The 15,421-nt window shown below is 41.9% G+C and overlaps 1 protein-coding gene across 1 annotated transcript in view; it reads right to left on the reverse strand.

The window, feature by feature from the left end:
* SH2D4A (SH2 domain containing 4A) overlaps positions 1-15,421 on the reverse strand; it is a 174,626-nt gene that overhangs the window by 65,333 nt on the left and 93,872 nt on the right. Inside the window, exon 4 of the mRNA XM_040325285.1 lies at positions 7,448-7,607. Within this exon, the coding sequence (XP_040181219.1) occupies positions 7,448-7,607 (160 nt within the window). The remainder of the gene's footprint in view (positions 1-7,447; positions 7,608-15,421) is intronic.

The raw sequence follows: 15,421 nt of genomic DNA on the forward strand, positions 1-15,421 counted from the left end.
TGGAATCTGTACTGACATTGCCAAGCAGCATGATCAAACAGCCCATCATCTACCTCCCCTTTCCCTTTTGACATTGCTGCTAATAATGAGAGTTTCACGATTGATAGCATTGGTCTCTATAAGCTGGAGCCAGCTAACAGAGCCTACGTTCTCTCTGCATTGAAACATACACACCACTGGTTGATGGGGTGTACCATGCCACTGCACAGTGCTGCGATTGGCCAGGATTTTTTAGCAGAGTTCTGTATAAATATCATATTTTTTATACAAAATTATATTGTCATCAAGGTATCACCTGAAAAGCCCCTAAAGCACATTTTTATGTTATTGTACATGTTCTCAAAAGCCTTTATTTAGTACCAGTTCTAAAGGATTCAACACACAACAGATCGATCATGTTGTATTCACAACTGTCTATTAATTAGTCACAACTGTCTGTCAATTAAAAGCCATTGATCATTTTGGATGTGCAAAGAAACCTCAATAAATTACAACTTCCTACTATAATTTTTGTAAGATATGAAAGTAAAAATTATAAAAAGATTTAATCAAACTATTCTCGAAACATGTCTTAGCTGACCCATCCATAAATAAGAACACAACTCATACAGATAAGGAAAAAAAAAAGCAGAGCCTACCTATGCCAACTTATTCAGGGGGACCCACGGCATTTCTAACTTGTCAAACTGATATTCTGCATCAAAGAAGCTAATGCCTAGTACACACGATCAGAAAATCAGACAAAAAGAAAATTTTCAAAACTATTGTACGATAAATTTGATCATTAGTACACAGCTTTCGAAAGCCAATCACGACAGTTCATGTGAAATTATCCAAAAAAGTTACAAACAATTTTCTCGCAGGATACCAGAATGAACGATTTTCGATTAATCCATACAGTATTCGCCAAAAAAAAAAAAAAAAATCAGAAGTGCATTTTTAGAAATTAAAGAATACAACAATACAATACTTCCAAAGTTGTAGTCTATCGTACAAGAATTTTCCTTACTTTAGTAACCTCTTCATTTTTAATATGAGACTAGCATGGAAAAAAAAAAAACGAAAAAAAAAAAAAAGAAATCAATCGTCCGATATTTTCATTGTGTGTACGAGGCTTACGTGGTAGCAATCTGCCCAACTCATAGGCACTGCCCAATTCAGGTGGTTACCTTGCCTCTTTAAATTAAGGAACTCATAACAGGAGGCCTTTCTCCTCTGCAGAGATCAGAATAACCAATTGTACCTCTCTGTCATAGGAAAATGCCCTATGTAATATAACAAAAACTGTTATTAGAGTAATGGTACACAATCATTCTCAGAGCTTTGGTGGTTTTCTAAAAAAATGTATAACTGGCGAGAGCAATCCTTCATAAAATGTTCACCTAATAAAGAATTGTGCTACACAAGGTCAGTGTGCTTTGTACCTTTTAACACTAGAAAAAAATGAACTCTTTTTTAAACTAAGGTAGTTTCATATGCCTTTAAAAGAAAGTTAATCTTTAACCAAGATCAAAGAATTTCCCTTGCGGACTGAAAGCCAACGTGACCACAGCAAAATCAATTATTTTTAAGAATATTGAAATCTACACAGTACATACAGTATCTCACAAAAGTGAGTACACCCCTCACATTTTTGTAAATATTTTATTATATCTTTTCATGCGACAACATTGAAGCAAATTACACTTTTCTACAATGTAAAGAAGTGAGTGTACAGCTTGTATAACAGTGTAAATTTGCTGTCCCCTTCAAAATAACTCAACACAGAGCCATTAATGTCTAATCCGCTGGCAACAAAAGTGAGTAGACCCCTAAGTGAAAATGTCCAAATTGGGCTTAAGTCACAATATTTTGAGAGAGGAGAAGGACAGCAGTGCAGGAAGAAGGCAGATTATGAATTCTGCCTAGCAACAGAGCTTTCAAGATTAATTCTTGCAACTGCAGACCTGGAATCTAAATGTTGTGAACTGTACCGATTTTTCTGGATGTTACCAAGGATTTGTAAAATAGAAAGGAGAAATGGGATTACACTATTGTGGGTCTTTCTTCCCTTTTAAACCTGAGGACATTGAGGATATTGGGAGAGCTTTTCTTGGGGATCGATTGCAGTCCAGATATGGGAGACGATTGCATACACTGTTTTGTCAGTGCCTGCTAAACTCAACCTTTTGGTGAGTATAAACCCGAATGGGGGTGTGTGACACATGGTGGAAGCTACTTGCAGTGGAGAGCACTTCGTAGTCTAGAAGCACCTGTGGGTTTAAATGGATTCTGACACTTCTTTTAGCTTCCATACCTCTTATGAAATATTATAAGAAAAATTGGTCACGTTTAGAGGAGTGACAATTAGCGCTGCTTTAGTAATTTACAAGACCTTAAAGACTTGTTTTACTAATTTTTTATTTTTTTTTACAATATTTTGTGTGGATACCATTTTTTTTCCAGCACTGCCTTAACCCTTTTGGGTATGGAGGTCACCAGAGCTTCACAGGTTGCCACTGGAGTTCTCTTCCCCTCTTCCATGACAACATAATGGAGTTGGTGGATGCCCCACAGATGCTCAATAGGGTTAAGGCTCAGAGACATGCTTGGCCACTCCATCAGTACTCTCAGCTTCTTAAGCAAGTTACTGGTCATCTTGGAGGTGTGTTTGGGGTCGTTATGTTGGAATACTGCCCTGCGGCCCAGTCTCTGAAGGGAGGGGATGATGCTCTTCTTTACTATGTCACAGTACATGTTTGCATTCATGGTTCCCTCAATGAACTGTAGCGCCCCAGTGCCGGCAGCACTCATGAAGCCCCAGACCATGACACTCCCACCACCATGCTTGACTGTAGGCAAGACGCAATTGTCTTTGTACTCCTCACCCGCTTCCCAACATACACGCTTGAAACCAAAGCGTGTTGGTCTCATCAACCACAGGACATGCTTCCAGTAATCTATTAGTCTGCTTGTCTTCAGCAAACTGTTTGCAGGCTTAATTGTGCATCATCTTTAGAAGAGGCTTCCTTCTAGAGAGGTAGCCATGCAGACCAATTTGATGCAGTGTGCGGCTTATGGTCTGAGCATTGACAGGCTGACCCCCCATGCATGTGCACTCAAACTCTTTGGTCGACCATGGCGAGGCCTGTTCTGAGTGGAACCTGTCCTGTTAAACCACTGTATGGTCTTGGGAACTGTGCTGCAGCTAAGTTTCAGGGTCTTGGCAATCTTCTTCTAGCCTAGGCCATCTTTATGTAGAGCAACAATTATTTTTTTCAGATCCTCAGCGAGTTCTTTGCCATGAGGTGCCATGTTAAACTTCCAGTGACCAGTATGGGAGTGTGAGAGTGATGACACCAAATTTAACACATCTACTCTCCATTCACACCTGAGACCTTGTAACACTAACGAGTCACATGACACTGGGGGGGGGGGGTGGCTAATTGGGCCCAATATGGAAATTTTCACATTGAGGTGTACTTACTTTTTTGCCACAGTTTACACATTAATGGTGTGCCGAGTTATTTTGAGGGGACAGATTTATACTTTAATACCAGCTGTACACTCACTAATTTACATTGTAGCAAAGTGTCATTTCTTCAGTGTTGTCATATGAAAATATATAATAAAATATTTACAAAAAGTGTACTCACTTTTGTGAGACTGTATATACACACACATGTTGAAGCTAAGGGGGAAATAATACTAGGACGGAGTATGCTGTAGGCCCCCTAACCTGAGGGAGGAGGGGGAATCGGATCTCCTATCACAATTTGGATTAGTAGCAAGAATGGGAAGTGTTATCATATTGAGGGATTCTAATTATCCAGACAGACTGGGCGATGGGAACCACAAATTTGTCTAAGGCTCAAAAGTTCTTAAATGTCTTGCAGGACAATTTCATGGGTCAAATGGTAGACACACCAACTAGAAAAGTGTTACTAGATCTGCCGATTACCAACAATACAGACCTACTCACGGATGTGGAAATATGGGGCAATTTAGGAAACAGCGATCACAGGTCAATTGGATTCAGTATAAATCACACGTGATACACACCTTGCCCTGGGACACGCTTGATGTCCTACCCACAACAAGCGGTAACTACCCCTCTGCTGATGGTATACCCTAACCGGTCACCTCCAGCCTTGTACACGGCTCTTACAATAACAGCCATCTATTATCAGATAGGTCCCAGGGCCATCTAATTTTCAATACCTTCACACAGTCACTACAGGTCCTCTCTGCGCTGGGGAAATGTTTCCAACTAAACCTCCGTGTGAGAATTTTTTTCTCCACGCTGGACCCATGCTCCCCCAGCGAGTGGATATCTTGTGCACAGAATAATATCTCCTGACGAAGCTACCACAATAGCTAGTAGAGATGAGATCTTGACTTATACGACCCCCTTCGCTCCACCGCCACCCTCTGATCAGGGTCCCATACCACCTCGGTGATGAGTTGGCTGGTCGTATAATTTGTCTGCTTTACAATACTGCTGATGTATTTTATAAAACTGTGTATTTCCTATTTTTTTGTGTCACTTTCAATAAATTGATTCATTTTTTTTACCTTTACTACATCTCTCTTCTTAAATCACTTACCGAGTACCACTATAGTCCCCCTGCCCCTACCTATCTCGTTGGCTTTTTTGGGCCTCTGGGGTCCCAACAAACCATATCTCTATTCAAACTTATGCTTAGGATGATGGTACTTTAATTTTGTATTTATTTTCGTTACTGAGAGGCTTCTATATAAATCATAAATCACACAAATAAAAAACATAAGGGAAATACAAAGACACTGAATTTCAAAACAGTCAATTTCCCTAAACTACGAACCTTGCCAAAAGGCACAAATTGGGATAAAACCTTAGGAGCAAAGAACAAGGAGGAGAGATGGGTTCGCTTTAAGAGCATATTAAATAAGGGCGTTAGCCAGTGCATCCCATTGGGTAATACATTTAAAAGAGCGAACAAAAGTCCTGGATGGCTTAACTTCAATATAAAAATGCATATAAAAGCAAAAGAGAAGGCTTTCAAAAAATACAAGGTTGAGGGATCATCATCAGCATTCAGACTTTATAAGACATGTAAAAGTGCAATTAGGATGGCTAAGAAAGAACATGAAGGACACACATAGTGGAGGAGAGCAATAAAAAAAATCCCAAGAAATTCTTTAAGTATGTAAACAGTCAAAAAAGGGGAAGACGGACCATATTGGCTCCATAAAGAATGAGGAAGGACATCTGGTTACAAAGGATGGAGAGATGGCAAAGGTATTGAATTTATTCTTCTCCTGAGTCTTCACAAGGGAATCGGGGGGACTTTAGTAACCAAAACTACAGTGTTTATCTTCGTGAACAGGCACTGCCCGAGGGCCCCATCAGGATTGCCAGCCTCATTAAAACCAGGGACAGTATGTAAAAATCTGTGTTTTTTTACATCTGTCCCTGAAATGTCCCTTACTGACATCCTTTTGGTCTAAAAATCCCAAGATTATAGCTGCCCCACCTCTCCAGTACCTTCTCAGTGTGTGTGTGTATGTATAATGTGTCTGTTTGTACTGTGTCTGTATGTGTAGTCTGTGTGTATGTATACTGTGCATGTATATTGTGTATCTGTGTGTGTATACTGTATGTGGGACCCCATAATCTCTTATTGCCCGGGAGCCCCATAATCTCTTATTGCCCGGGAGCCTTATAATCTCTTATTGACCGGGAGCCCATAATCTCTTAATGCCCAGGGGCCCCATAATCGCTTACTGCCCGGGGGCCCCATAATCTCTTACTGCCCGGGGGCCCCATAATCTCTTACTGCCCGGGGGCCCCATAATCTCTTACTGCCTGGGGGCCCCATAATCTCCTATTGCCCGGGGGCCCCATAATCTCCTATTGCCCGGGGGCCCCATGACTTGTCAGTCCGCCCCTGCCCGTGACACATCACTGTAAGCACCTTCATGGCCAACAGAGAACAGAATTAGAATTAGACTTTGGAAACAACATTAATAAACCACTGGGACTAGATTGACTTGCATCCAAGGGTACTTAGGGAACTCAGTCAAGTTAATGCCAGACCTTTGTTTCTATTTTTTACTGATAGTCTAATGAATGGAATGGTTCCAGCGGATTGGAGAAAAGCCAATGCAGCACCATTTAAAAAAGGCCCAAAATACATCGCTGGGAATTACAGAAAAGTTAGCCTAACATCAATAGTATGCAAGCTCTTGGAGGGGATGAAAAGGGACTATATACAAGATTTTAGTCATGAAAAAGGTATCATTAGCAGTAATCAGCATGGATTCATGAAGAATGGTTCTTGCCAAACCAATCTATTAACCTTCTATAAAGAGGCGAGTTGCTATCTAGATAAAGGAAGGCCCGTAGACGTGGTGTATCTGGATTTTGCAAAAGCATTTGAGACAGTTACCCAAAAATGTTTACTGTACAAAATACATGGATTAAAAACTGGCTACAAGGTTGCGTTCAGAGGGTAGTGATAAATATGGAATGCTCGGAATGGTCAGGGGTGGGTAGTGGGGTCCCACAGGGTTCTGTGCTGGGACTAATCCTATTTAATTTGTTCATAAACGACCTGGAGTATAGGGTAAACAGCTCAATCTTTGTATTGGCGGACGATACTAAGCTAAGCAGGGCAATAACTTCTCTACAGGATGTGGAAACCTTGCAAGAAGATCTGAACAAATGAATGGGGTTGGCAACATGGCAAATTAAGTTTAATGTAGAAAATGTTTACCAAGACATGTGGCCACTCATTAAAATTAGAAGAAAAGAGGTTTAACCATAAACTACTTAGAGGGTTCTTTACTGTAAGAATGGCAAGGATGTTGAATTTCCTTCCACATGCGGTAGTCTCAGCGGAGACCATCAATATATATATATATATATATATATATATATATATATATATATATATATTTTTAACCATTAGGTAAGCACCTGAATGACCGCAACATACAGGGATATACAATGTAATACTGACATATAATCACACACATAGGTTGGACTTGATGGACTTGTGTATTTTCAACCTCACCTACTGTAACTATATAGTGCCACCAATAAAAACTATGTAACTATGCAACACACACACACACAGGTGAGGCAAAATGTACAACAGTGATTATTCTTAGTGTAGAGTATATATATATATATATATATATATATATATATATATATATATATATATATATATATATATATATATAGAAAAATCCAAAATAGGATTGCTGCACATAACATTTAAAAAAAAAAAATCAAAAGATTACAATCATCAGAAAGCTCTTTCTGATGCTTGTAATCTTTAGATTTCTTTAAATACTATATATATATATAATATATATATATATATATATATATATATATATATATATATATATATATATATATATATATATATATATATATACACACACACACACACACTAATACATGTCTGATGTTTACCTCATTCTCCTGATTTATTTTAATTTCTTCTGCCATTTTAGTTTCTTCTTTGGGTGTAATCTTTTTTTCAGTATTTTTCTTCCACGTTTCCTCGGTTTCATTCTGTGTGCGTATTGTCCGGGCCACTGTTAGATGGGGTAAATTTTTCTCTTGTCCTTTCCTGTGAGACAAACAAAGCCATCTAAGTACTCATGCAGTAACAACTTCAAGCTAGACAACTGTAGCACTTAAAAAAAAATAAAAAAAAGTTTGAGTTAAATATATTTACATGCTACTTCTGTATTTGAGAATACAACATTGCCATAGGTACAATAGGAGTTGAGAGAAAATCACTGTGCAGTGGAGGGAAATCCCCTCTTATCTGTAACCACAACAAATGTCCCCATTGAACGTTTTACACTCTAATTCTGTTCCAGTTAAAGCTTAATATGTTGGCTTTAGCCCAGGTTCACAATGGGCTGCAGGAGTGAAGCAGTGCGAGTTCAGCTGAACTCACACGATTTCACTCCCGCTGGCAGATCCGATTTCAGCTGCGATTACAGAGACATCTGTACAGATGTCAATGTAAATAGCGGGCCGAAATCGCAAATAGTACAGAAACTACTTTTAGAAATCGGTGCAGCGCCTCAGATGCGTCGTCGCACCGATTAAGACGGTGTCATGACATGTCAAATCGCATGTCAAAATGCATCAGTGTGAACCAGGGCTTACTCCCACTTTCTGCCACAGTGATAGTGGTGACTGGGACATATAGAGGAACCAACACAGTAATTAAAGTGGTTGTAAACCCAACCACACAACTTGCACCTAAAGGTAAGCCTAGATTAAGGCTTACCTGTAGGTGCAAGAAATATCTCTTAAACCTCTACGGAGGAGATATTTACAATAATGACAGGTGCCGATGTCCACGGCGCGCAACGGCACAGGCGCACTGACCGTTCACGTGCGCATTCGCCCAATCACAGCGCCGGAGCGGTGATAACAGGAAGAAGATGCAAGGGGACATGGCGGCGGTGGGAACGAGGAAGACTTCGATCTCAGGTAAGTGACACATAATGAGCTAGTATGCTATGCATACTAGCTCATTATGCCTTTCTCTTGCAGGTTTTTTTTCTCTTTAAGAAAAACTGACAGAAAATCCAGCCCCTCCCTATTCTATAGTAAACATGGTGCAATACAACACTGCATTATTTTAACTCGCAATTGCACGATCCTGCAACGCTGTACCTAAACATTGATGTTACTTTTTTCCATAGATAGAGCTTTCTTTTGGTGGTATTTGATTACCTCTGTGTTTTTTATTTTTTGCGCGATAAACAAAAAAAGTCTGACAATTTTGGAGAAAAAAAATTATACACATCCCCCACACACAAAAAATGAAGACACTCCTTCGATTTTTTAGATCACCAGAGGCTGGTGATCTAAAAGGGCCTCGACAAACCACCGGGGATCAAGGTAGCCGGACACTGAGGAATTGATCACCTGTCAGTCGGTACTTGGGCGACATTAAGAAGGAGATCCAGGAGTAATTCACCCAAGGAGGATTGCCTCCGTAGCTGCAGTCAGAGACGGCCCGTGGCAGAGGTGTCTCCCTGAAGTTCCTTTTAAGGAGGGTCTGTGGCAGAGACTTTATCCTACAAAGGTTTGAGTGATACTCCGGCTGCCAGGTCAGTGAGAGTGGCCTGTCCGGGTACACTAATTCCACTCAAACAGGAGTGGTGCAGAGAAGTGTTACGCTTGGGAGCAGGACTGTTTCCCTATCACTACGCCTGAATTTGCTATTCTCCTTTCTTCCTTCAACTTTACTTTCCTCATCACAAGTTTTATTGTTTTTACCTGGCTGGGTAATAAAGAGCACATTGAAGAGCACCTGTTGCGGACATTTCTTTACTTCTACTAAATGCACCATCCACGAAAGTGGGTGGGATATATTAGGCAGCAAGCGAACATGTTGTCCCTAAAGTTGAGGTGTTGAAAGCAGAAAAAATTGGCAATTGTAACGATTTGAGCGACTTTGACAAGGGCCTAATTGTAATGGCTAGACTGAGCAACTCCAAAACTATAGCTCTTGTGGAAAAAAAAAATCAAGAGATGGTGTTGCGCTCCAATAAAGTGTATAAGTGCAATACTAAAGTAAAAAGACAGTATGCATCAAACTGAGGGGGTACAGTAAATATATAAAACAAACAGTGATGAATAACGTGCAAACTTGCTAAATAAAGAGACTGCAGTGTAAAAAATACTGAAAACAAGTCACAATGAATTCAACCCTGTAACGGTCACCACCGTTTACGACCTTCCATCCAACCAACAGGCTGACCCGATCCATTCCATAAGAATTCCCTCAATAACGAGACTGACAAGCTCTGTTACTGCGTCAAAATATGAACTGAACTTGTAATGGTTTCTTCTCAGCTTTTTATACAGTGCAAGGCATGAAAGGAACAATCAACTTCCCACCCACACATCACACCGTGGGGGGGCTTCAACCACATTCTTTAGGCAGACGTTCTGTCTCCGACAAGTACATTCCACACATAAACAGTATTTAGCATACATAATTAGAGGAGCAGACCTGGATTAACACCTTTACAGCCTTACACAATGGTAATGAAATGTCTAGGGGTCTATGCAGTTAACACCTTTGAGCATCAATAGGCTTAAAGCAGTGTTATCACACAATGAAATGTCTTCCAGGCCTGACTCAATTAGCATGTCACTATTCAGGGCTAATCATAGAATATTCTTTGCAGGCATTAGGGAATATACTGTAGATCACTGTCCATGCCAAAACAATTCAACATGTGTCCCCCATCTCCTGGCTCAATCTGTGCCCAAAAGTCACTCCTGTTACATGGCTCCCTCCTTGTGGAACACTCCGGCAAACCCGGCTTGATCCTTTTCGGGTCAACTTGGGGATGTCCGGAACTAGGAGGCCAGGATGACGTCTGTTTGCCGGGATAAACCATCAGCATTGCCATTTGGCTTACCAGGTCGGTAGCTGATGGTGAAGGTGAATAATGGAATTCAGTTCTGGAACAGTCACTTGCTTTGCTCTCTCAATGGCTCCCAAAACCTGTTGCTGATGCTCTTGGGACAGATAAGGCACCACCTGGATGCAAATCCCATTTAATCTTTTGACAATTTCAGCCTGTTTGTGCATTTCAATGTTCAAGCTACGGGACATCTCATAATACATGATATGTCGTTGCATCTCTGATTTCTCACTGGCCAACTTGTCACATTCCCATTTTAGACTGTGATATTGTGCCGGATCTACAGTACATGTCGGGGAAGGTAGTCTTACCCGGGTCTCAGCAGCAAGCAAGTTGGTTCCAGCAACGCGGGTTGGGGCACAGGTAGTCACTGTGTGGGCTTCAGCGGGACACATCGGGGCGTACGCAGAAACAAGGGGGGCCAAATCATTCCCCAGTAGTACATCTGCTGGCAAATCCTTCATCACCCCCACATTCACATGTCCCGAACCAACCCCCCTATCCAGGTGAACCCGGGCAACGGGTAGCCGGAAGACGGTGCCTCCCGCTACTCTTGCGGCTACGGTGTCTCCGGTGTGCTGGCTCTCTGGGATGAGTTTCTTCCGTAGCAGTGTCATTGTGGCCCCAGAATCACGTAGTCCATTGGCTACCTTTCCATTGACCCAGACAGTCTGCCTGTGTTGCTGCCTGTTGTCCTGGTTAGCTGCTTGTATCGGATCTGCCCCATGCAGAACGCCCCAATGTTCTTCCTCAACGCAGTGGGCCGCAGGCATGGATGTGTGGGGGTTCCCCCTTTCTGGCTGTCTCCATAACTGTGACTGCCTGGGTGGATTCAATGGACAGTCTAGCTTTCTGTGTCCTAGCTGTTTACACCCAAAACACCTGATGAGCTGTGAGTAGTCCTGGGAGTTGAACCTAGGCTTCTGAGGATAAGTGGCCGCTGGAGGTGGTGTTGTAGGACGGTCCGACTGGGGTTTGTAGGCAATAGCCGGTGGGGGTGCCGCTGATCGATAATCCACCCGAGCTGTGGTCTTGACCACAGAGTTGTCCAGTTTGCGGGCGTCTGTGTATTCGTCCGCCAGACGAGCTGCTTCAGACAAGGAGAAAGGGTTTCTGTCCCGGACCCACTCTCTGACTTCCCGGGACAGTTTGTCAAATAAGTGCTCCAGCAGGAACACCTGCAGCACCTCTTCCCCGGATTCTGCTTAGCATCCATCGACCCAGTGGGATGCTGTGCGGTGTAGGCGGCATGCCCACTCGGTATATGAGTCTCCAGTCTGCTTGCCCGTCTCTCAGAACCGCCTCCGGTATGCCGGCATACCTGGCCAAAAGTGCTTCTTTTACCAGTACATGGTTCATAATATCCTTGTCTGGGATGGCCCTGTACGCTTCACTGGCCCGGCCGGACAATTTCCCAGACAAAATGGTAACCCATTCCTCTGTGGGCACCCGGTTTAGGGCACATTGCCGTTCAAAATCAGCAAGATACCCATCAATCTCCCCTTCAGTTTCAATGAAGTTCTTAAAAGCAGCATAATTAGAGGTCTGGGAGCAGACCTGGATTAACACCTTTACAGCCTTACATAATGGTAATGAAATGTCTAGGGGTCTATGCAATTAACACCTTTGAGCATCAATAGGCTTAAAGCAGTGTTATCACACAATGAAATGTCTTCCAGGCCTGACTCAATTAGCATGTCACTAGTCAGGGCTAATCATAGAATATTCTTTGCAGGCATTAAGGAATATACTGTAGATCACTGTCCACGCCAAAACAATCCAACATGTGTCCCCCATCTCCTGGCTCAATCTGTGCCCAAAAGTCACTCCTGTTACAAACCCCAACAGTAAACTGAAAAAATAAAGGTGCAAACAACGCAAAAACAGGTGACTCTGGTGCCACAACATTTAAATTATATAAGGAGCTGTAAAAATTGTTCTAGTACATATAAGTGCAAACTGGTGCAACTGCTGCTCAGTCCAGAAGTAATGCAATCTTCCTAACTGGAAAGTGCAAAGTGCAGATGAGTAAAGGTGCTAAATGACAGCAACAAGTGGCAAGGTGACTTTGGTAGATCTTCGGTGTGAAATAACACCCGCAGGTGTGCTAACTTTTTACCTTACAGTTGCAAGGTAAGCAGCATTTCAATGAAATCAATTGGATCACTCTGGGACAGAGGGGAGATCTCCTATTCTTTCTTCCAGTATGTGCGGCGCCTAGGGGGTTAAAGCTTTCTCCAGGGCTATATATACAGCAAGGTGTATCAACCAAATGGGGTAGAGAAATAGAGAAAGAGGCTCTCTGGTGTAGTATGTTTAACACTCTGTATTATTTACTAAGCATAGAGCAACAATCAGGGCACTCACATTTAAGTAGAGCAATAGTACAATGTATACAAGATGAGCAGCGAGCTTGCGCCATAAAAACGTCACTTCCGGTGTCCTAGTTTAGACACTAGGACACCGTTTTTATGGTGCAAGCTCGCTGCTCATCTTGTACATTGTACTATTGCTCTATTTAAACGCGAGCACCTCGATTTAACCCCCTGATTTAATCTACATTGGCTTATATAAAAATAAATAAAAAAATACTGAAATGCTGCTCCAGGTATATCCACACGTCGAGATGTCTCACACATTTGCACGCTTGGCTGATTAATCTGTTATGCAGTTGTTTCAAATAAACAGCCTTTTTCGCTCTCATCCTACGGTCTTTATTTGTAGGCATACTGACCTCGTGACCACAGCACACCCCAGGTCACTTTTGCCACCTTCCTCCCTTTCCTTTTCTGGACTGTCTGCAATAGACTCCAAATACAAATAGGAAGGCTGACCCGCAGATCAGCCTGAAATTGTAGGAGTCGTCACGCCCTTTAAATACCTGCCCTCAATCCACTTATCCCATTGATGTTTCTTTTCACATTATCCCACCTACGCATTCCCCTTTTGTTTTACTTTCTATCTTTATCAATTACTTCTTGGGTATGCCCCCTTTTAAGCATACTGGCCTCGTGACCATGGAACACCCCAGGTCGCTTTTCCTGCCTTCCTCCCCTACCTTTCCTAGACTGTCTGCAAGAGACTCAGGCCTCGTACACACGACGAGTTTCTCTGCAAAAAACAGGAAACTGTCGAGGATCCCGTCGAGCCAAAAGGAGAGCATGTCTTCCTTTTCCTCGACGGGAATGGAGAAACTTGCCTTGTCGAGTTCCTCGACAGCCTAACAAGGAACTCGATGAGGAAAACGATGTGTTTCGCCCGTCGAGTTCCTCGGTCGTGTGTACAAGGCTTCAGAGTACAAATAATATGCAAAGTGGTTGGATGGAAGATGTTTTTTATTACAAAGTATGTGAGCAGACTGCAGTTCCTCTTTAATACTACTTGACTGTATAAAGTCACTATGTACATATTTTTTGTAAATGCCAAGCAATTATTAAAATAAATTCCATGACAGTCTGATCCACAATTTTCTTGACTTGTATTCTATACATATTAGTTCACATTCATCACATTTAAAAAGGCCACTCAACCTTTGTACAGGAAATGATAAAAATGCCAGTCGCTGTATTACTGAGTCACATATGACAATGATAATTTAATTTAGGCTTCATGCAATAAATGAGCAAGCCGAGATAACAGATTATTGCCTCATTTAACCTATTCAAAGTAAACAATCATCTGATGGTTGCATAGACTGGCGCACCTGCAGGCTGCCAAGCCCAATCGATTTACTTTACGTAATGGGAAAAAACATAACTTGAAGTAAAAAACTGGGACCTCACAAGCTAAATATTGTCATTGAATTTGGTTATAGGGGCAGCAGTTTTTTTTTTCCATCATTAAAGTGTATTAAATATGTACTTAAAACGATTACAGTTGAAATACTGTAATTTTCAAGCAAGTTTGTTAGTATTATTATGTTACAATAAATGTATTTTTTTATGCTTAGAACACCACACCACTTAGTGAGCAAAAATAAGATACTTTAGCAAAAAAAAGAATGTTTGCTCTGTAAAAAGGTCGACAAAAAGAAAAAAAAAATTCCAATTTTTAAGACCAAAACTGCAGGACAGATTTTAATTCAAACTGAGGGTCTATGGGAAAGCTAACTCGCACAAAAACGGTGGTTTAGCTGTGCTATATTTTTTTCTGATCATCTCGGGCCTCTTTCAATCACTTTCTGTACATGTACTCTCCATTGCTTTGGACTAGCCTCCCGATGGTGATAACAGTGGACCATGCTTGCACAATAAGCGTTTGCACAGTCGATTGTTGTCTCCACCAGGGGTGCTTGTGACATGGTGACAACTCCCTGCAATGCCTACACCAATGAATACAGATTGCACCAAGAAAACAACTCTGGAAATTACATTAACCAGTTACCTACCTTGGGCGTCTTACAAACGTCCATAAAACCCCCTCCTCTGTAAACTGGACGTGCCTTGTACGCCCTGCACTATCTTATATTTTCTTATCTCCTGCTCAGCTACTGTGCACGGCCCTTGAGATCCTATGACTGGGACCTTACTGAATGATCACTCTGACAGACAATCTCGTGAGAATTCAATGCAACATTTTGAGCCAAAACAACAAACAAGTAACTAATAGCCAGATTCAGAGAGACGGGCGCATCTTTAGTTAGGCGTAGCGCATCTCATATACGCCGACGTAACATTGAGAGGCAAGTACTGTATTCACAAAGCACTTGCTCCCATATGTACGCCGGCGTAACGTAAATGGGCCGGTGTAAGCCCGCCTAATTCAAAGTAGCAAGGCAGTGGGCGTGTTGTATTCAAATGAATCGTGACCCATGTAAATGCATGGCCCGAACGAACGACGCATGCGCACGCATGCTCAGAATCACCTCGCAAATACTCCCTACGATACGACGGCTCAATGCATACGACGTGAACCTAACTTACGCCCAGCCCCATTCACGTACGAATTACGTAAACGATGTAAACTCCGACGGCACTTC

The sequence above is a fragment of the Rana temporaria genome, chromosome 1, assembly GCF_905171775.1.
Source record: "Rana temporaria chromosome 1, aRanTem1.1, whole genome shotgun sequence".
In the NCBI taxonomy this organism is placed as follows: domain Eukaryota; kingdom Metazoa; phylum Chordata; class Amphibia; order Anura; family Ranidae; genus Rana; species Rana temporaria.